This window comes from Anas platyrhynchos, chromosome 2, assembly GCF_047663525.1.
Source record: "Anas platyrhynchos isolate ZD024472 breed Pekin duck chromosome 2, IASCAAS_PekinDuck_T2T, whole genome shotgun sequence".
Taxonomy (NCBI): domain Eukaryota; kingdom Metazoa; phylum Chordata; class Aves; order Anseriformes; family Anatidae; genus Anas; species Anas platyrhynchos.
In genome coordinates, this window is record NC_092588.1 from 147,364,145 (window position 1) to 147,386,895 (window position 22,751).

The 22,751-nt window shown below is 36.2% G+C and overlaps 2 protein-coding genes across 6 annotated transcripts in view; one reads left to right on the forward strand and one right to left on the reverse strand.

Moving 5' to 3' along the window:
* PITRM1 (pitrilysin metallopeptidase 1) overlaps positions 1–8,704 on the forward strand; it is a 30,247-nt gene extending 21,543 nt beyond the window's left edge. For both annotated transcript variants that reach the window (XM_027450470.3, XM_038173850.2), the window contains 7 exons: positions 445–565; positions 1,343–1,414; positions 2,757–2,869; positions 3,410–3,535; positions 4,806–4,951; positions 6,573–6,675; positions 7,274–8,704. In XM_027450470.3, the coding sequence (XP_027306271.1) occupies positions 445–565; positions 1,343–1,414; positions 2,757–2,869; positions 3,410–3,535; positions 4,806–4,951; positions 6,573–6,675; positions 7,274–7,367 (775 nt within the window). In that variant the 3' untranslated portion in view covers positions 7,368–8,704. The remainder of the gene's footprint in view (positions 1–444; positions 566–1,342; positions 1,415–2,756; positions 2,870–3,409; positions 3,536–4,805; positions 4,952–6,572; positions 6,676–7,273) is intronic.
* PFKP (phosphofructokinase, platelet) overlaps positions 8,297–22,751 on the reverse strand; it is a 45,887-nt gene continuing 31,432 nt past the window's right edge. For 2 of the 4 annotated variants that reach the window (XM_027450475.3, XM_072033814.1), the window contains exons 16-22: positions 19,874–20,026; positions 15,244–15,408; positions 14,026–14,087; positions 11,639–11,750; positions 10,142–10,241; positions 9,418–9,523; positions 8,297–8,830 (exon numbers count right to left, since the gene is read on the reverse strand). In XM_027450475.3, the coding sequence (XP_027306276.1) occupies positions 8,677–8,830; positions 9,418–9,523; positions 10,142–10,241; positions 11,639–11,750; positions 14,026–14,087; positions 15,244–15,408; positions 19,874–20,026 (852 nt within the window). In that variant the 3' untranslated portion in view covers positions 8,297–8,676. The remainder of the gene's footprint in view (positions 8,831–9,417; positions 9,524–10,141; positions 10,242–11,638; positions 11,751–14,025; positions 14,088–15,243; positions 15,409–19,873; positions 20,027–22,751) is intronic. The other 2 variants (XM_072033816.1, XM_027450474.3) reach the window with 2 other exon arrangements.

Sequence of the window (22,751 nt, forward strand, 5' to 3'; positions counted from 1 at the left end):
CCATTTGAGGTGACATCAAATTGCAACATATTGTTTGCAAAAAATAAAATGACGAATAAAGTTACTGAAATACCTGTGCTGTTCAAAACCATGGGACAAAGGAGGTCATTAGTTTCCTTATGAGATGTTCCTATTTTGTAGAATCTGTGTAGTCTTGTCCTGTGCAGAGAGGGAGGTCACAGCTACTGCTGTCATCAATAGTGAAGTTGGTTTGGGGCAAGCAAAGGAACAAAGTAATTTGATTTTTTTTTTTTTGCATGCCAAGTGCTACATTATGAGTATTTTTTTTTTATTTCTGTGATAATGATTATCAGTGATCACAGATCTCACATTCTGACAATTTAACAAAGTATTTAGGAAGACATAGAGGTGCAAATTATATTGGACTATACAAAACCACAAAAACATTACAAAAAAACCAAACTCAATATGTGCTTTTAACAGATGTTCAGTGAATGCAGCACCTCAACAGATATCAGAGGCATCTAAAGAAGTAGAGAAATTTATAAAGGGCATAACTAGAAGTAAAAAAGAGAGAAAACCTGTTCGACCCCATGTGATTGAGGTAGGAAATTACTTCATTTGTGACTAGTGCATCAAATACCGTTGGATTTGATGTTGTGTAAAGACAGTTGTGCAATCAGAAGATCATTCGATCTAAAATATTGTATCCATGCATAGATGTCTGAAGAAATTTGCAAGTCAGCTCTGTGATAAGCTGCTATGTTTCCCCACAGTACCTGTCTTCATCCTATAAAATAGACAACAATAATCCTGTAGATCAGCTGTCAAATGTTACTCTGAGGTGGTTGCTTTTGCGTGGGATGAAGGAAAATAAATTTTTCTGTTCTCTGTCACATAAAACTGTAATTTCTTTTTTAGCTTTACTTGGCATGTTAGCCAAAGGAAAATAGGGAATTGTGCAGTTCCTTAATTGTTTAGGAATCTGTTTCATTATCTGGATGGACATTTGGCACAGAGGGTACTTGGCTCAATCCAGTTGACAAAGGATCTGCTCCGTGAATGTACATCTGTATTAATTTCTGAGACTTGAATAGGCTCCCAGTTCACTACCCATGAAGGAAATAATTGCCTGAAATTTTGGGGGGCTCTTTAATCTCTCTCTTGGTGTCTTTCAGTACCAAATTACTCTTCAAATGAAATTTATTTAGCTTTGAAATACAAATGATCGAGTAGGTTGCTTATGTGTGTGAAGACACATGGGCTGATGGTGGTTTCAAAAGCTTACGCAGGAAGTTCAAGGGAGTAGGGACTGTATTTATTGTAATCTTAGTTTCAATTGTTAAATCACCATTTAATATGAGGGCTGGGTCTCTTGTAGAAATCTTCAGAAGTCAAACCTGTGGGAAGCAAAATGCTTAATTGTTTGCAGATCACAAGGAAACTAATTAACGTAAGTACATTATCGGTTGAGGACAGTGCTACGTGCCCTTCACTTCTACACTCTTACTCTATTGTTTCTCTAAAACATTCATCAAACTTCTTCTTGTTTCTATGTCATCCTTTTTGTTGTCTTCCCTTTGGTTCTGGTTTGAAGATCATTTAGCTGACTTCCTATCTGTGCATGCAGGAAATTCCCGCTTATGCTGTTTCTTACAAGTAACGTTTACAAGATTTTATTTTTACCTTGGTTTCTTTCACGATCAGATCCATGTGGTGTCACTCCCAGTCAGCCCTTTTCCTTCCTCTACTCCCTAAATTATTTTGAATGTGAATAACACCTGATAAAAGAATATCTGTGACAATTAAGTAAAAATGAAAATTTTTATTTGACTATATGGGAGAAACACAACTTGGTGTATCCTGAGCATTGAGCTAAAAGGCAGGGATTGCTCAGCCAAGGTGGTTCTTGCTTACAAGTCCAGCGTGTAGTACTGGGCTGGGCCCAAGCAGCCAGAGATGTGTGAGGGGCTGGGGAGCAGGTTTGTGGAGTTAAGAAACATTTGGGAGCATTGAAATGAAATTTTAAGATTCTGGAGGTGCTTAGGGCTCTGCTTATGCTTAAGTAAGCACACAAGCAGGTGTATGTGTGAAAGAGACAAAGAAGCGAGTGCTGCAGGGACCTGGAGACATGAGAAGGACTGCAAGTTTTGAACTGGGAGAGTCCCCATCCCTGGAGGTATTTCAGAGGCATGTGGACATGGCACTAAGGAACTTGGTTTAGTGATGGGACCTGGTTGGTCACATTGATGGTTTGACTTGATAATCCTGAAGGTCTTTACCAACCTAAATGATTCTGTGATTCTAAGTAGAAGTCAAGTTTATTGTAGGGGATGTGTGAGCAGAAATTCATGTAGCTGCTGCTGCTCATAAAACAGTGAGGGAGGGTGTCTTTTTCTGGATCCAGTTGCAATATCTACAATTGAGTAGAAGGAGTCAGATATGATGGACATAGAAGTGGAGAGTTATGAACGCTTGGTTCAGTCCAAATAAAGACATGTTAAGAAGTAAAGACATGTTATTACCAAAGCTCTTTGGTAATAACACAAGGCATGGACAGCTGAGATGCTGGTGAGCAGCGATGGGTAGCCAATGTACAATATCCACATACTTAAGTTTTCCTAAGGCAGTTGTATTATTGGATTGCTAACGTAGGGGCAAGATGAATGTCACTGATTGCAGTGCAGGTCAAGTGGCAGCTTTACCGTCTGTGTGTTTGGTGGCACTTCATAGTCCTCAGATGGCTAAATTGTCTCCTATCTGCTAACTGTGCCAATAATACATTTTTCTCTTAGGATCCTACTTTCAAACCATGCCAGATGAAGACCCATTTTGTACTTCCTTTCCCAGTGAACTACATTGGGGAATGCATTCGTACAGTTCCCTACACAGCTACAGACTATGCAAGGTAGGAAGCAGAATCAGCAGGGAGCTTTGTATGTGTGTCGGGTAATGCAAAACAAAACAGGACTGCTGAAAATGGAGTGTCAATAAAAAAAAAAAACATGCTTTGTGGTGTGTTTGTGACAAATTCTTTACAGACCAATCTTCATGTTGCTAGGTCCATAAATGCGCTGTTTTGCCAAGTGCTGAGATTAAGTAACTAGGGGTTACTAACCCCTAGCTTCCAAATAACAGCCCTGCTTACCTGGATGTGTCTGAGGTGACAATCCTATTGCACTAACAAAGTTACAGGTAGGAGGCTGCTTTTGTATTTGATTACAGTGACATAAGTGGAATAATCGAGCAATGTTCCAAAGTAGCAACAACTCTTACAATGATGTGACATTGCTCAGCTGTTACTAAATACTGAGTATTGTTATTGTTGTAGATTGGAAGAAGCAGTGCATAGTAAATGGGGATCTTTTTGAACTTCAGAGGCAGTTGAGAATATTACTGTTATCCAGTTCATTTAACATCTTTGCTGTTAATATTTCTCTCATTACAGCCTTCGAATTCTGGCACGGTTGATGACATCTAAATTCCTACATAGAGAAATTAGAGAGAAAGGAGGAGCTTACGGTGGAGGTGCTAAACTTAGCCACAACGGCATATTTACTTTCTACTCCTACAGGTAACAGCATTTGTTCGTGTTCATGTCTGAGGGAACTACTGACTGCACTTGTGTGTATCTTTGTTTGAATTTGTTTTGATTTCACTTAGTCTTGAAAGAGAGATACAACTATGTTGAATCAAAAGAAAGTGATTCAGCACTGATGATGTTGAGATTAATTGCTTAATGTATATCAGTTTTGTTAATAAACCCCTCCTCTGGTTTCTGTCCCTGGGAACGTCTAACTTATCTCTGCTGGTAGCAACCATTGTTGTGTCTGTGTACCAGGTTTATGTAAGACTGGTTTTCATTTATTTCCTCATGAGTTAAGGATGTCCTTCATATTTATTTATTTATTTATTTTAAATAAATAAGAAAATACAAGGAGAAAAAAAAATGAGATTTTGTTATGTTTGAGACCATGGAGTAGAAATGATGCTGTTTCCTAATGCCCTGGTTTTGAAAATACACAGCTTGGCAGTGTCTGGAAACACCAGAGATTCAGCAGAAAGAAAGCATTGCTGGTGATGAGCTAGAATGGAGAAAGTCTCTTTTTTTATGCTTTTTGTTGTCAAGTCTGGAACAGTTAACCAGCTTCGGTCTTACCAAACTACTTTCAGATGAAATTTAAATTGAAAGCATTAAAGACTAGTTATAAAATCCCCCCTGGAAATGTCATAGAGTCCTGGCTTAAATAATTTTCCTAGACCAAAGGTAGTCCATCACAGTACTTGGACAGTATTCCTGCCTAAAATCTGAGCAGTGTTGTGCCTCTGCGAAGTTTCAACGTGGTGGGACTTGTCCTGGTTAGTATTTCAGTAGTTGTCAACCTGTTGCACTTGTTTTACAGAGAGCAAAAAGAGGTGTAGCAGGAAGAGCAACTTAGAGAAGATAAGGTGGTATACCATAAATATTACTGTTGTTGATATTAATGGAAGTTAATGCTTATTAAGTTGCAACAGTGAATTGATAGTGCATTATAAACACTGTTGGCTTACTATCTTTTGAATACCACTTCTCTGCACACTGCCTTGAAACTACTTACAGGCAAGTGAACTTGCTGCACTTGTGTGTTTGAAAATTCAAAAAATGTCTGGTTTGTTGTAATACTTGCTTCCTCTAATAAAAAATCTCATAAACAAAAAGTAGGTTTCTCATTTGATGTAATCCACATGTATCTATGTTTGTGTAATGAATAGTAAACTCTAAATTAAGAACAAAATAATTACAGTATTTCACTTTGTAAGACTGAAGCCCTTAATTTTTACCTTTTTTTTTTTTTTTCTTTAAGAGACCCAAATTCATTAGCCACCTTGAAAACATTTGAAAGAGCAGTTGAATGGGCCAAATCTGGAGAATTCACACAACAAGATATCGATGAAGCTAAGTTAGCAGTATTTGCTGCTGTAGATGCACCAATAGCTCCTTCAGATAAAGGTACGTTCTTAAGTTTTAAAGGAGAGAAAACAGTTAATTTGCTAAACTGAATCATATGTTAAAATTTGTACTTGGCAGATGTAAGACAACTGTGGTTTCAACAAAATACTCAGTTCCTGTTATTCTCTTTTCAGAAATAGCATACATTCAGTCTCTCCACTGAAGTATTCGTATTCATGCTTGTCCTTGATGTCAGGGGAATACAGTTAGAACATGGAGGTATATTACAGAAACAAATTTAGGCTTGGAAAGGGAGTCAGATGCTAGCAAGCAAAAAATTAAATATTTTGTCTTTTGATTAAAAAAAAAAAAAAAATTAAGAATTATTTTCCTGACACAATTGTACATTTTGACTACAAATGTGTAACCGTCTGTGCATGCTTTTTTTTTTTTTTTAAATAAATTAGAGCATAGCAATACCACAGTGGAGGGTGTTACCTTCTTTACATATCTGCACGCATATCACAGTTGGTAGTATCTTCACATCTTCTTTTTAGTTTGCCTACATGTTGCATTGCTTTCCTCACTTTTCCCTTCCTTCCCCAAGTCTCAGCTTAAATTCAATTCAAAACTTGCTAATTTAAAATACATTCCTTTCCTTTAAGTAATTATAGGAATAAAATTAATGTTATTTTAATATGTATTTGTATTAACACTAGTTTGTTAAATAACACTTGAAAACGTGTTGAAAAGCTGATTTCGTGTTCTTTGAAATGAATTTGGTTTTGGCCTGGGCAATTTAATTTTAAAGAAAAAAGTAATTATTTTTAGGTGCAGATATGAGTGAAATGAACACATATTGAATGTTGTAATTTGTGAGAGCAGTGATTTAATTTTAACATGTGCTGTAGCAGCTGTGACAAATTTAGTGAAGAACATTGTTCCATAGACCTAGGATCTGTTGCAGAGACAAATAGCTATCCCTTAATACTACCGTTATTTATTAGGTCCTGCATAGGGTCTTCAACAACCTTATCTCATTTTATCCTGCCTTTGGCAGAAGTTTGGATGAGTTAGCTGTCTCCAGATGTCTTCCCCACCTACTCTTTTTTTCTGTAATTATTTTCATGTTTAAAATCTTTGCTATGGTTATTCTGGAGTTCTCTGGTTATAGCTCCGTGCATAACATTCATGTTAATATTGATGCTAAAATACTGTAGGTAAGTATTCCAACAAAAGCAATAAATATTTGTATGCAGACTTCTTTCTGTATGTAGCTTGATCAAAAGAAGGTGATTAAACCGTTGTCTTGGCATGTATATTACAGCTGATTGAAAATTTTAAGAGGTTGTTCATACAAGCTGCATGAAATCCAGTTTGGCTAAAATATTTTAGAAAGTATTGAGACTTTTTAGAATGAATCTTGTTAGCATGTTTTGTTTTGCATTGGTTTATTTCTTTAGGTTTTCTGGATCCCAATTACATTTAGGTTTTTGGCAAACTTGCCAGACTATAATACAAATTCTAAATAGCGAACTCCTACTACCTCAGAAAAATAAACTTATTTACTCAATTCTAACTTTTGACATTTGATTGACAATTAATTTGTCTCAGAACAATGGTCAAACTTCTTCCCTTCCAGTACATCACTGCAGTATGTGGCTTTTTTTGTTTGTTTTAGGTATGGATCATTTCTTATATGGGATTTCAGATGAAATGAAGCAGTCACACAGAGAGCAGCTTTTTGCTGTCAACAGTGATAACCTGGTTGATGTATCAAACAAGTAAGTCTATGCTCAACTTCAGAGAAAAAAAGATGCTTGAAAAACTGAACAAATCAGAGAAGTTTGTTAAAGTTACCATAATTAAGTTCTTGAATTTCCTTGGTCTTCTGTACTACTTCCACTATTTGTTTTTGTAACCTTAGAGAGATGTTAATTATATTCTGATCATTGAATTTTAGCAGATGTAATTCACCTACAACTTCAGAATGTAGGAGGGATTATTTTACTTTTCAAAAGCCTGGAAAGGGCCTGAAGAAAGAGTACACTCAGACTTCCAGCTCCTGGCTAAAGGAGCTGGTTCTTCTGGACTCCTAACATAGTGTACTTCTTTGGACTTCTGACTTGCACTTTAGAGTTAAAAATTTCACACAGAAGAAGATACGTGTAAGCGGATTAGGCTAGTTATGGCCAGATGCTATTGACTGTTGTACCATCATTAATGAGGGGAAAAAATGTAAATCCAAAAGATGTTATAAAAGCAAACAATAACAATAGGTGCATATCAGACAGCACTTTTTCCTGAAATTAGTCTTTTTAATTGTGTAACATAGTTACAGATAACCAAACGCATTAACTTTTCTTTTATTTCTTTTTGCAGGTATCTTGCAGTTGGGAAGAGCACGCGGGGTCTGGCGGTACTTGGCCCAGAAAATGCAGATATTACCAAAGATCCCTCATGGGTCAAACGATGAATTGCTGCTGAACATCCAGGCTCATTTAAAACAACCAATCTTTGTGACTAAATTAATTATTTTTTTATATTAACTTTTAACTGGCCCATGGTCCAACTTAAATGTTCATTGCTGCTTCTAACAATACGCAACAAACCAGTTAAAACCATGTTGTCAAATCTTCTAACCACACAGTATTTGAGAGCAAGAATTATTTGCTCTGTTAGGACAAAGACCATAATATTTTACTCAAGAGACTCATATGGATACTATATAAATTAAATATTTTTGTATATGTAGAACTCCAGAGATTTAAATGGTATTTGTTTGAAATCATGTCTGCTGTTGGATATATAAAAAATTTTAAAAAATGAAAAAGAAGTCTCTCAAACTACAGCTTCCATTCTTTGGTATGCTAATTCCAGCTGCCTTTGCTGGAATTAATTCCTTTGTAGGTGGAATAACCACCTATAGCTAGAAGAGCTTTTGACAGTGCCTTCCACCTCACAGCAAGTTTGTAGTGAATGGCAGTGTAGTGGGCAAATCACTAATGAGTCTGTGTACAGTGCAGATTTTAATCTTGTTTATTTGGGGAACATTCAGTCAACTTTTGGTATGAAATGGTTTAGTACTTTTTTGGTCATTATCTAGTTAACAAATCAGCATAAGAAAAGAGTTTGGTTTAATTTTAAAATTAGGTTAACAAATAAGGTTATTTCTACCCTTTGCCCTCATTATGAAGAGTTTCTATAGCCTTAACAAAGGTAAGAGAAAAGAAACATGAAACAAGTAAAAGTAGAACAGTTGCTTTTTTTTCCCCCCTTCACTAGATAGGGAATTAAGACTGGTGCTTGTTTTCCTTCATTAGTCTGTAAAGAATCCTTCATGAAGGATTTTTGCTGTTTGTGGTTAGAAGCAGGTGAATATGTTTTGACACATCAGACTTAAGATGTTTGCAACAGTACTTTATTTCACTTCAGATACATTAAGCACATCCTGTAACTCAACATAAAACTAGCCATCTACACTTATTTTTGGGTGTAAGTACTCTGAAACGAAGTGCAGTAGGTGAGTAACTTACAGAGTGCATAGAACAGTGTTGCACTTTTTTGTTAAAGGATAGTATGAGTAAAATAGTGCTTATTCCTTAGATGCTGGGATTTGTTTCAAACGTAACACAAATATAGGACAAAATTCGTGTGACGTGACTGTCTTGTTTCACATAAAGTGCTGGTACAATAACTTAAATGTTACAAAACAAAGCTGTAACGATTCTAAAGCATTGTTACTCACAATGTGCATCTATGACAACAATCTAAAAATGATCTCTTTAGATGGCTCCGGTTTCTGCTTCCTTTGGGCTGTGCATAGCAACATGCTCCAGCTGGCCTGAATCTGAAACATCATAGCTGGTCTTGTATTTGGCCAGGATTTTCATCAGTGGTCTCAGCTTCAGCCACCATTGCTCCATGGGAATCCTATGTCTGTGGTGTGGCGGAAGGAAAAAAAAAATACTTAGTAGCCATGGCAAACAATGTGTAGCTCATTTGAGAACACTAACATTAATACTCTAACAAAGAGGATCAAATATTGCTATTTATTGGGTTGCATTGGGTTGGTGCATATAAGCAATAAGTATTATATGCACCAACCCAAAATGGGAAGAAACAACAACAGAACACTGAAGAAAAAAATTGGATTTTACTGGATAGTTTTTCATAGATAAAATGCCATCTAAGGCACAAAAACACCACTCTACTCTTCTATTACATTTTATCAGAAGTAAACCAATTCCAGACATTAGAGCAAAGATGAAAAAAAAGACAGTGGGCTCCCAGAATTCATAGAAGAGAACTTCATAAAGTATAAGGACTAGAAAGCATAAAGGGAGTTGTTCAAAAAGACAAGTGAACAATCACAGTGAATCACTGGCTGAATATAGGCCAGAGACAGAAGCACAATAAAACAGTTGGCAAATGCTGTGTGTCAGCACCATGAAGAAGATGTTCATTTGATGTGGTGAAAGAAAGCCTGTGCTGAGATGTTTAAAATGTAAGCAGCATATACATACACAAAGTCTGTTTCATTCTTCAGCTCAGCCACTGGTTGGAAAACAAGGTTGCGTCTACGCATTCCCAGCAGACAGACTGAGTCATCAGTATTGGCAAATACTTTTCCTAAAAAGAATGAAATAATTCAAGATTTTTTTATTCACATTTGTATGGCCAAATACCCTTGTTCTGTAATTAAAGTGAATGGGGTGCTTAATTTCAGTTACTGAACATTTAACATAACATTAAAACATCAATTAGTACTTTAATAGGGTTAGGAAATCTTCACTTTTTACATTTAGCTTTGATGATTAGCCATGAAAACAGTGTAATTAATCAACAAGACTGAATTTTAACATCCAGTTTTAAATTAGATTTTAGTAAATAGTGTTTTATAAAAATTCCCAAAGAAGACATATTACCTTCTTCTGTCTCCCATGTAGCCATCATGAAACAAAAAGGAAGAACAGATGTAACTTAGGTAGTCATCAATTCCTTCATGCATAATAAACTGCAATCATACTAGCATTTTTTAAAGGCAGGTAAGAAAATAGCTATCTAAAATACTGACCTCACTTGAGGGATAATATAGCAGGAAGCATAGCAAGACGTTACTGAGTAAGATGGAAAGAGGTATGTTGACTAAACCTATCATGCATTCATGTGTTTGTGTATGGCAGTAGTCATATACTAATATCTAACTGAAGGCAGTAAAACGAGAGATAGGACCAAGTGTTTCTGCACCTTTCCTGTAGGTTTCTTTCAGCTTTTTGGAGATCCACTGCATAGCTTTTGCAGAAATTTTTGTCCCAAAGTTTCTATCAAATGGCGAAGGCGCACCACCCTGTGTGGAAATTTAACTGCGGGTTAATTCAGTTATCGAGTCAGTATTTGTCTTCTTATTTTACTAGTTTAATGGCCTGCTCACATCTCCCCCACTTTAAACAAACAAACCAACCTACCACATAAAACAAGATAAAACACTTAAAATTTGTGTTAAGCCAGTGTAGAATTCTCACTGAATCAATACTACTTTTCACTTAAGGTAAACAAAGGCCACTGATTTCCCTTTCCTCCATTTTCCCTCAGTGCTGATCATAAAGCACCGCCTAGCTCTCACACTGCACTGGGCAACCCAGTTTCAGCATAATATAAAACAGGAAACAGTTGAAGAAGGTGTCAGAATGAGTGTAAGAAACTTAAGTGCTGACTGTAATCTAGGAAGTTGGGGAAGCACAACTCTATTGCAGCTAGAACAAGGAAGGCTAGAATGTTGTGTACATAAAACTAGGATGAAACAACTGGGTTGGGAATTTTTAAAATAGTACATTTTTTAATTAATATTATTTTTTATGGCTGCTTTCATTCAAAAGTATTAAAACAGCCTTTATACGACTCTGGGAACGACGTTATATTTTTTAAGCTGTCTATATATGAAGTCTGATTTTTGTGTTCATTTTCAGTGCAACAGATGGAACTGAAATCATTGAACTATTCAGAACAACTTCACAAACAGTAGATCATTTCATCAATGCTGCTCTTGACCTTAAAAATAAATTGTTAAATTTTATGCAGAAAGTGCCAATCTCCGTGTTGAAGAATCTAAAAATAAGTAATGGTAAAAGGACTATGCATACAAGTTTAAATGACTTAATGTGAACAAGAGTTATTTCACTACTAGCACTTGAGAAATTTAGCTCTACGTGTGTTTTTACCTGTACCTCAGTCTTGGTAATTACCATAGCCAAATTAGAAACTTATTATCTGCCCACTAACAATCAGCATAATGAGTTAAAAAGAGGGAAGCTACAGAGACCACAAGGAGAAGCTGAATGCTGTCTCTTCTACCAGAATAATCCATCTGCACATAAAATTCCTTAACCAAATTTCTTCTCTTCCAGAGAGTTCCAAAGCCAGATACATTATGTAAGGGTAGAGATGTATGTTCTAAATATGTATTACAGTAATAATGATAGCTGTAATGTCTATGATTTTTTTTGTTAACATAGACAGAGGGAGAAAAAATAATTATTAAGAAGCTAAAGGTTGTTTTTTTTTTTTCCTACATTTTAAGGAAGGAGCTGCAATAAATTGTGATGCTAACAAACACTTCAGAGCTACCTATGAGCAAAAATCCACACACTTTTTAATTCTGAGTCAGACTTACTTGAAATGCTTGAATAGTGTGGGCCCTTTGTGCATACAGTTAAGCTTGTCTGTAAACTCTAAAGTCATTTTTACCTGCTGCATGTGGCCCAATACATTTTTTCGACAGTCAAACACTCCTTTTCCTTCTTCAGAATACAGCTGATAGATGAAGTCAGTTGTGTAGTTCTCATTGCAGTTCTCATTTCTGTAACAATTCAGGCCAAATACTCATAGCTAATCAACTGTTAAGTAGTCAATGTCTTTACAGATACTGAATGACAAACATCTTCCCAGTTTCTTGATAGCAGCGGTCACTGCTTGGATAATTTCATCTAATCCCATAGGTTCACTTTCATGTTTCATGAACGTATTTCATGTAACATATTCATGATTTTAAAACCTGCATTACTTCTAGTATACCAGCATTACTGGCAGGTCAGCTGGAATCCATTATTGAATAAGGTAGCGGAAAATAAAATGTATGTCTGACAACTTAACTATGCAGTGGAAAAACTGCACAAACAGAAGTTATACATACTGGCAGTAATGTCAGTATCTTGCCATTTATAAAAGCATGGATGATGAATAACACCTAGTCTGCTCCTTATCAGTACTTTAAATGTCAAGTATTTTTTCACCCTAATCACCACAAGCAGAAAAATGTAAATAAGTGTAATAGCTTCCTCATACAATTTATTATAGTACTAATTTTTCAGCCCTTTGCTACTCAGCACACTGAAGGTAAATGCTAATGAAAGAGAGAGAGAGAAGCTGCAGACTGATTCAGGATGCCTTAGAATGGATAACTTTAAAACATGTTAAATAACAAGTTTTAAAGTTTTTGGTCTTTGAAAAATGGTTTATCCTGTGTTATCTTGTAAAATCTAAATAGAATTTTTATAGTAAAGGCTGTATGTGTATGCTAGTTTTCACTGTCTTTATTAATAATTACAGTTAAAAATCGTTGAGAAAATAGGCTGAAAAGAGAATCAAGTATTAGATTATAGAACAATTATATTTAGAATCATAGAATCATAGAATATCCTGAGTTGGAAGGGACCCTTAAGGATCATCAAGTCCAACTCTTGACACCGCACAGGTCTACCCAAGTTCAGACCATGTGACTAAGTGCACAGTCCAATCTCTTCTTAAATTCAGTCAGGCTCGGTGCAGTGACCACTTCCCTGGGGAGCCTGTTCCAGTGTGCAACTACTCTCTCTGTGAAGAACCCCTTCCTGATGTCCAGCCTAAACTTCCCCTGCCTCAGCTTAACTCCATTCCCGCGGGTCCTGCCGCTGGTGTTAATGGAGAAAAGGTCTCCTGCCTCTCGACACCCCCTTACGAGGAAGTTGTAGACTGCGATGAGGTCTCCCCTCAGCCTCCTCTTCTCCAGGCTGAACAGGCCCAGTGCCCTCAGCCGTTCCTCATACGTCTTCCCCTCCAGGCCTTTCACCATCTTCGTAGCCCTCCTCTGGACACTCTCCAACAGTTTCATGTCCTTTTTATACTGTGGTGCCCAGAACTGCACACAGTACTCGAGGTGAGGCCGCACCAGCGCAGAGTAGAGCGGGACAATCACCTCCCTTGACCTACTAGCGATGCCATGCTTGATGCACCCCAGGACACGGTTGGCCCTCCTGGCTGCCAGGGCACACTGCCGGCTCATATTCAACTTGTTGTCTACCACGACCCCCAGATCCCTCTCTTCTAGGCCGCTCTCCAGCGTCTCATCACCCAGTCTGTACGTGCAGCCAGGGTTTCCCCGTCCCAGGTGCAGGACCCGGCACTTGCTCTTATTGAACTTCATGCGGTTGGCGATCGCCCAGCTCTCCAACCTATCCAGATCCCTCTGCAAGGCCTTTCCACCCTCATTCGAGTCCACAACTCCTCCAAGTTTGGTGTCATCAGCAAACTTGCTCAAAATGCCTTCTATTCCTACATCCAGATCGTTTATAAAAATATTGAAAAGTACCGGCCCTAAAATGGAGCCTTGAGGGACCCCACTAGTGACCGCCCGCCAGCCTGACGCAGCCCCATTCACCATAACCCTTTGGGCCCTGCCCGTTAGCCAATTGCTCACCCATCGTATGATGTTTTTATTTAGCTGTATGCTGGACATTTTGTCCAGTAGGATCCTATGGGAAACCGTGTCAAAAGCCTTGCTGAAGTCCAAAAAAATCACATCAGCTGGTTTCCCTTGGTCCACCATACGGGTGATCTTATCATAAAAGGAAATCAGGTTAGTTAGGCAGGACCTACCCTTCACAAACCCATATTTACAAAGAAAGAAGGAAGTTTTGGGCTTCAGCTCCTAGACAGCTCCCAGACTTGCCTTCTGGAGCAACAGCTTTGCTAATAATCTCATGCTAAAGGAATAATCAAGGAATACAGACTTGAATTGTCTTCACTAGTGGCCAAACAGCCTTGGCTGTGAGTGCTCAGCATCACAGATTTCACTTACTACAACTATTTTTGCTTACCTCAGCACTAGACCACGCTGGATACTGGTTTTCATCTTTTCAGTTAAGTGTTCCACATTAGCCTAGGAACAACAAAGGTATTTTTAAAGAGATAAGCACAACTTTTTAAAAGAGCTTGAATGAACCTACGAGCTTATCCTGAGAGCTCGTGTAAAGACTCCACATCTAGTAATATGTGCAAATTCAAATAATCAATTTTAGAGATCCAGGAAAACATATTGAGTATGGCTATTCATCTTCGGTTAAAATGAACTTCTTCCTCTGCATCACAAATTTAAATTGTGATTTAAATTCAAATCACAAATTTAGATTTTAGTAGGCACATTAAAATGTTATTTTTTTAATGCCATACTGATAGAGCACCAAGTTGGATTACCTTGATATACATAAAAATACATTGTCACATAAGGTCTAATCCTGCCCTTACATATCCTTACAATCCTTGCAACAGTCCTATATGGATCCAGCAATGTATTACCACGTCAGTACTCCCGTGCATGACATGAGGAGTGCATGTCACTGCAAAATGAGTGGGGAGGAACTACAATTCACTTTCTGTCTTTTAGGAAATCTGTATCTGCTCAGGTTTGTATTAGTCCATGACAGCAGCTAGCACTTCAGAAGTGTAAAAGCCTTGTAGTAGACAAGTTTCACATCAGCTTACCCTCTGCAAAGTCATATCCTAATCTGTAGCCCTTAAATCCTAAAAACTTTATTTCAATAACACTTCAAAAATGCTCGTAATATCAAAGTCAATATCTAATCCACCTTAAATCCTGTTCATTCCCTGACCTGAGCAGCCTTCTGACACAATGAGCTGAGGCACAATTATAATGGAAAAGGTATTTCTTTTTATCCTATATTTGTCTGTCTTTTCAAGCTGCTGAACTTTTTTCATTTACATGTAGCTTGAATTTCAATCAGAAGAACAGAAATGAAATGATTCCCTAATAATATTTAGTGGTTAATACAAAAAAAATCATCAGTTAACTGACCCTGACGCCAAGAACAACTGGGTGTATGGTCCTTTAGCTAATATGGCATAAAAACTGGAACTATTTGACGGTGCTACTGACAAGCACAGCTTTTAGCTATAGTATAATTAAAAATAAACTACAACAAAAAACAACTTAACTATCTACTTCAAATATATACACGTATGTTCAACAGTTTTAGGATCTACTTAAAAATGAGGAAAACATTTCTCATTTTGCATACCTGGAGCTCTCGAATATCAAACTGTTCTTCAAAAATATAAGCAGCGTCAGCTCCTGCCGCAAGGGCCCCCATATTGGCCAGGTATCCACAATAACCGCCCATGGTCTCAATGATGAATACACGACGTTTGGTACCACTAGCTGACTGTTTGATGCGATCACATGTCTACTCAAAGATAAGATATTAGAAATTTTAAATTCTGAATTTTTATTTTATGTCACACATTTTTGTGTCACATTTTGATTTTAAAAATTTTATTAAGAGATACATTTTAAAAGGCTCCAACATAATATAACCCATTTAACTACCATAAGTCATTTTCATAAGTAATATATTGAACATCACACTAGCAAAACATTTTATTTTGACGATCAACACTTGTTTCATGCAAATACTAACAAGAAATGAATTTGTCTTGTGCATGAACATAAAAATTGTGATAGTTTTCTAACAGAGATATTAATACATATATTAGAGCTTTTTAATCAGTTTGAGCATAAGTAAGTTTCTCGTCTTTACTTTGACTCCATTCATTACTGAAAAGTTTTTATCATTTTACTATTGATTTTAAAATTTACTGCACTCCTGACTATGCTCAAGTTTAAAAAAAAATATGTAACTGTTCATACTCTTGGGTATGTTCTGCTCTGTGGATTACTTTCCAACAAAGATATCCACAGAAATACTATTCAAGCACTCCTGGAGCTATTGTTCCTTTTTTATTTATTTGCATCACACTCTGAACAGCCTAAGAAACATTCTCTACTAGAAGAGTTGATGCTCACATAGCACCAATACTACCAGTATTTACTACGGTTGCTTAAGAAACTTGGGAAAGAGTAGCAGAGAAAATCTCCAGGGTTATAGGACCTAGGAACTGACATTACTATGCATATCCATGCTATAAGAAGCTAACTGACAAACTCTCACTTCCTGGAATGAAAATATTTCTACAGCAACTGTTCAAAGTTATTTTTAAGTCATTGGACAAAAATACTTCCTTTCAGGAAGAGATTAAGAAAAGAAACATATTACTTCCTCCTTCAAAATAAAAAAAAATTTATGCTAGACTTGGTAACAAGAATAATTTTGGAAAGTTGATGTATAGTCAGTTCCATTTGGTAAAAGTAAGAAATGAAAGTACTTAGCAATTGCATAATTTTGAATCTTGAATTATAGTTTTAAGAACTCCTCATGCCTTACTAATTTTCTGAATGACCAACTACAGATCCTGTTAATATTTATTGTTTCACACATTTTTACAACCAAAAACTTCATTCAGATAGCAACAGGACTTCAAGAAGAAATTGTGAGCTATAGGAGCTTCAAAAATATACCAAACAGACCACAATAAATACTGAATTGGTACGTGAGGAAACTTAAAAAGACTAAAACTTTTATCATAGTGTTTAAAGCATTCAGAAACTAAAACTAGTATGCATTTATTTAGGTCCAGCTACCAAAAGATGCATGTAACTTAATCTATACATCTTTATATTTTCACACATATGTAAACGTATACCTCCACCCCCCATGAACCCATACACACACTCAAGTGCAGAATTCACACAGATGTATTAAGAATACTGATTAACACTCTGTTATGGAGAATGTTTCTGAACACTTCTGTTTATCATAACCTAAACAAGTTTAGATAAAACTTCATTGTTTTTTTCAAGGTGACATTTTCTTTTACCCGTCTTGGATTTTAGTGTCCTCAAGCTTTCCTGTTCCAGATGTGCTTTTGTAATTGTTGCAGAATGCTGATACTTGGTATATTGTAAACAACAAATTTTTGAAAGTCCCTATTACTTGTAACAATAGCAGGCACATTGATTTTAACTCAAAAAAAAAAAAAAAAAAACAACACACCCACCCCCACATGCCTAGAACTGGATTGATAATACATTGATTTCCTTCTGTTTGAGAGACCTAAAACATTTGTAAACTTCAAGCAAGCTTTCCTGCTGCTGGTACAAGAATGAAATTTTCTGCTTTGGGGATTACCCATTTTAGATGTATTTAGAAGGATGTCTCTTGTAATAGTAATGCAGAAGAAACTGTCTGCTATTCTTGTTGTCTCAGAATGACTGTGACAGAAATACTCAAATGGCACTGATAGATTTTAAAGAAACTCAGGCAGCTTTATAGGAGATACAAGTGTTCTTATTCAGTTAGCAGCCTGACTCAAGACTTAAGAGGATTAAGTTCGAGGACCCAATATGCATGAAATCAGACTGGATGAAATGTGATCTTTTCTAGCCTTAAGACACACAGGTATCTCTGTATGTACAGATGTTTTTATTTAATATGGTTAGCAGTAATCTTCTGCAATCTAGTAGCCATACATTTCAGTCTTCTACATGCCTGCTCTAGACAGACAGACCATCTTTATAAACTGTTGCTGTGTTGCTTTCTAAGCAATACCAATCACCGTAATGGCAAATGGTGGTGTTAGGTACTAAAACCAGAAGGCAATTCCTTTTTATGAACGTCTCATGTTTTTTACTGCGATGATATATGGATTATCATACAATCAGTTTAACTTGTCACGTTGCTAGCTCCTTTTATCTCAGCTTTTTCATGGTAGAATTTCAAATCCTTACTTTAATTGACTATGATGAGGAAAAAAAAAAAACACATAGCTTTTTACATTGATGCTGTATTTCCTGTTTTAGAATAACTGCCAGTAAAAACTGTGTGTGTACTTGTCTACACAACAATGCATTTTGACATAAAACATTAGCATAGATTTTTATTTGCTACTTTCAGGGAGAGAGATTTGTAACTGGTATTAACCCAGGAATTTTTAATGCATGGTTATGGGGTCAGCTTCAAAGAAACTGAGACTATAATAGCAAAGACTACTGCTATGGTAGAAGCCCTTTGTTTCTTGTCCATATTTCACTGCCTTGACACTACCTTCTGTGAAACCTTACAGTGAGCTTGGTCAAGTAATTGATCAGGATTTTAAGTCACCTTTCATTTTTTTCCTCCCCATTGCCCTGTCTCTTAAATAAGCTTCCCCTCCTTAAAAATCTAGGATAAAAATTGTTCTAGCCCTTTTTCCTGATGGTCTTGGAAAAAGTAGAAGTGAACCTATACAAAATTGGAAAAATAACATTCTTAGAAATTATATTTACCAAATTCTGTCTTGGACTTCAGTCTTGATTCTGTATTTTTAATTCACATCCTACTCCATAGGCTAGAAAGGCCAACACTCAAGAGTCTGATGCAGTTTCAGGACTCTTAAACATGGAGGTATGGTGATTCTTTCTGGAGAACTTTTTCAGATTCCATTGCTAGCTGTGTTGTCATACAGACTAAACCAGCTTCATGAAAAATCTAATATTCAAACCTCCAAATCAACAATCTTTTATCTTTTTAAATAAACAAAACTTTCTGAAATTTAATAGATCACTTTTTTTTTTTTTAAACTGAGAGCATTACTGAATGCTGTACAAATTGCAATTAAAAGTACTTAAAGCAGTGAACTAAGAGGAAGCAGTAGTATGTATATTTTCTTTTCCATTGTGTTGTCGTGTTTTTATTTTTACATGTGCCTATCAGCCACACTTAGAGGCTGGGTAAGGCAGAAGCAGCTAATGGAGTGACTAGAGGACTTGTGTCCTACCTGTGAATGTGCTGATGCTGTTTACCCATTCTACATCATAGGTTGTCTTCATTCCAGGGATGTAGTATTGCGTCTCCTACTGACCAGGTCATACTATATTCTGATGCAGCTATTTCATTTAGCTATAAGAGCATTTTTACTCTAATAAATAAGTAATTCTGTACCGGAGCAGGAAAAAAAATCAGTTTTCAAGATGATTTCTCAAACACCAGGATCTCCAAGCAGACTTTCTTGGCCAATTGCATAATTATTCGTTTAGTTTCATAATAGGAGGTTTGATAGACCCCAAAGCTATTCAGTCATTTGTTTGCATTAGTCCTCAACCAGTTCCCTTTTTTGTTACTCCAGCAGACTTGATGAAATGGTAAAGAACTAAAGACTTGATATAGTAGTTGTACCTGAGGAAAAATGCTACAGCAGACTAAAACTAGAAAACTGATTGTTCTGATCAAAACGGAGAACTTCACCCATAGCAAGATCTGGCTTCAAATCAGCATCAGTGATGAACTTAACTGCTTACACTATGTTTATACTTGATCTTAAACCTATGTAGTCCATACGATTATTCACGTGTTTAGTGTTAGCACACACACAGATGTTCTGTTATGCTAAGTTCAGTCATTGGCCCATACAATAAATATGGTATTTATAAAACATGTGCTTTCTTCTTTCAGGTAAATAATGTTGAGAAGCTACTTAGGATTAAAAAAAAAAAAAAAAGAAATTCACAAAATCTTTTATTTTCAGTAAAAGCAAATGCCTTAAGAACTAATGCAGTAGTCTTGGATAACAAAATAGAATCCCCAAAAGCTAAACACTGACTATAATCAACTTTAATTAGGTACATATTTAATCAGTCTTGGTAAAGTTCTTAACTGTAAAACATAAAAATTACAGTGACAGAATTATTTTAGAACACTAGACATTTCAAGGTCTTTAGGTATCCTGATGTTATGTATGTTACCATATTAACTTTTAAAATATACACGGTCTTACCTCCACAATAGCATTCAAGGCAGTGTCAGCACCAATGCTAAAGTCTGTGCCTGGCACATTGTTGCTAATAGTAGCAGGCAATACACAGATAGGTACGCAAAACTCCTCAAAGCGGGAACGTGCCTCATGTAGCTGCAGACAACTTTCATAGGCCTGAAGCAGTGGTACAAATATGAGTGATACATTCCTTGTCTTTGGATTGCTCTGCTAATGACTCCTTGCATGTGATGGTAAATTTGGCTGTCCATTGGCCCAAGTGAGTACAATTGGTGAGATTATTGGGGGTGCATCCTGTACAGACCACAACAGTGCACTGAGGTTGCATTGGCACAATGCTCTTTGAAGAAATGCAGATGATTAGTGCAGGTAAATATGGAGTGAATATGAAGTGTGCACAGCATTAGAGGTCTGAAGCAGTTTAGCAGAAAGAAGACAGCACAAAGATGGACTAGAAATCATTCAACAAAAAGCCACTTAAAGAACAAAGTTTGATACGTGTTAAGAAGTTCAGAAAGTTAACTAGGAAAACACCTGCAACATGAAGGAAATGCTTAAAAGAAATCTGTTTTTTAACACTATGTTATCCTACAAAGTCAAGACACACCTATTTCCACTGAGAAAAAAAAAAAGAAAAAAATTGCCTTTGCCTTCCAAGGTTCTATCGACATCACACATGTGCTTCTATTCACGTAGATCACACAGAGGTCCAGAAAAATCCAAGAACATGTGCACATGGATGAGCTAAAGTTTGCAAGTACATTTCAAAATTGCTTTGTGAAGCAGCTGTAGGTATTTAGGAAGATTCCAAATTACAAAATAAATCTGCATGTGAAAAGGATTGTGTTCCTAACAGATGTAAAAATAATGCTTGAAATTCAAGCTGTTTTAAGTCAGTAAACTTTTTTTTTTTTAAAACTTACATTATTCCAATTCTACCTAATCCAAACTCATTCAGCATCTCTCATGATGTGTGACAATTTTTTAAACTACCTATGTAATGACTCTCCATAAGAAAGTCTAATTACATAGTATGTTCCCGTTTTGTTAATCCTTTTCCCAGAAAAGAATGACGTTCACAGAAGTCTCATCTTTTTTCAATTTCTCAAATCAGTTCAGAGAAGCAAATTATGGCAAATCAAATTATTAGGTAGCTATTTCCACAAATATCTCCACAGCTACTAATTTAATCAATGACTTGGGAGAAAGCGATGGGAAAAAATTCACTCATGAGAGCTCTGCTTAAAGGCTCTTTTCCCCAGATGGAGCAGATCCCATTCAGTGAGATGACAGATCATATGTCATCGGGTGAATGCAGTGCAAATTAAGTTTCTAAAGTCTATGTTGACTTCAGATAAATTTTGGAAGTGCAACTTTAAACTCAGCTCAGTGCTAGGATGCATTTCCAATTTAATATCTCAGTCTAAAAAGCTGCTGTTTCAGATCTGCAGCTCTGAGTAGTATAGCCAAAACAGCGACATTATTTATTTATTCAAAACATTCTGATTTGTTTATTATTTATTTTTTGAGTGGATGAGAATGAATTTTCACTGAGAAAATTTCATTGAGCAGTAATTGCTTAGCTTAGCTCAAGTCAGTCAGTTGCATTTTTTGTTTCTAAGGAAAGAAAGTGACGTCAAAACCATAAGGTTTCTTAGAGATCTGCAAAGAAACGCTGATGAATTCCTCTGAAAAGTTTTACGATGAGACTTTTGGGAAACCATGTTGAAGGGAAATTTAGAGCAGTAACTAACACAATTGGTTAGTTATGATATGGTAAGATATGTTTTTACTTGCATTAAATTTTGCCATTTCATTTGATGCAAGTGATTTTAGCAAACATACCCAAAGATTGTACCTCCACCAAGCATAAGCATCAGATAATTATACACAGCATCTTAGCATCACTGCAGAAAACACAAAAACATTTTCAATAAAGGGTAATTTAACAATTTTGGAAGGTAAATGATGGGTGGTTGTAATCATTGCTTTACATTTTATTTTTTTAATGAGGAAAACAGTAAGATCATAGAGGAATACTGTACCACATCAATAACATGTTTTAATCATTTCATATCCATTTACTGTATTATTATTTAGAAGTGTATTGGCAGAATCAAATGTGTTTTATAAAAATACAAGCAGTCAAGCACAGACTGTTCTGTTGACTTGTGTCCATTAAAAGGGATGGATTTACTGCCCCAGCTCCATATCCACATTGCTAGGACCAAGCTGGATGAAAACTGAATTGGATAATTAGTTTGGCGAGGTTAATATTCAGCCTGTTCAGCTGCCTGATTCAGATTAATGTACAATCACGTATGCTAGCACCAGCATAGGGATGATAACAGGAGAGTGGTCCATTTTTATTTTTTTTTTTCAATGAAACTGCACGGACAATCTAATAAACTTTCTTCACTCCAGTGAGAAATTGTCTTCTTGTGGCTGTTTGCTATTCTTTTTCTCATGACCAGTTGATCAGCTTGCACACCCTTCCCTTTGAAGGATGGAATGAAAATGCAGACTGTCAATTCTCTGAGCATATCAGAAGATTTCAGCCTCCTCTTTTTTCAAGTTCCTTCATTCTCCATCTCTAGCTGCTACCTTTACTTTTCATTTCCACATCTAGTTCTATATGTCCTAAATCACAATGCATATTCTCCCATACATTGTTCTGGATTATTGCTCTTTCCGTCACTGTCCTCTAGCCTTTGTAGGCTTTATTTTCAAATTTAATTTTCATTTTTTCCGTATGTTTTCACATTCTGTAGCTAGAAGTCTATTCATTCTTCTACTTACAGAGTAGATTTCAAATTTTTTAATTTCACTCATAAAAATGTGTTGATAACCTCTATTTTTGATGGTTATTAAATAACCCAGT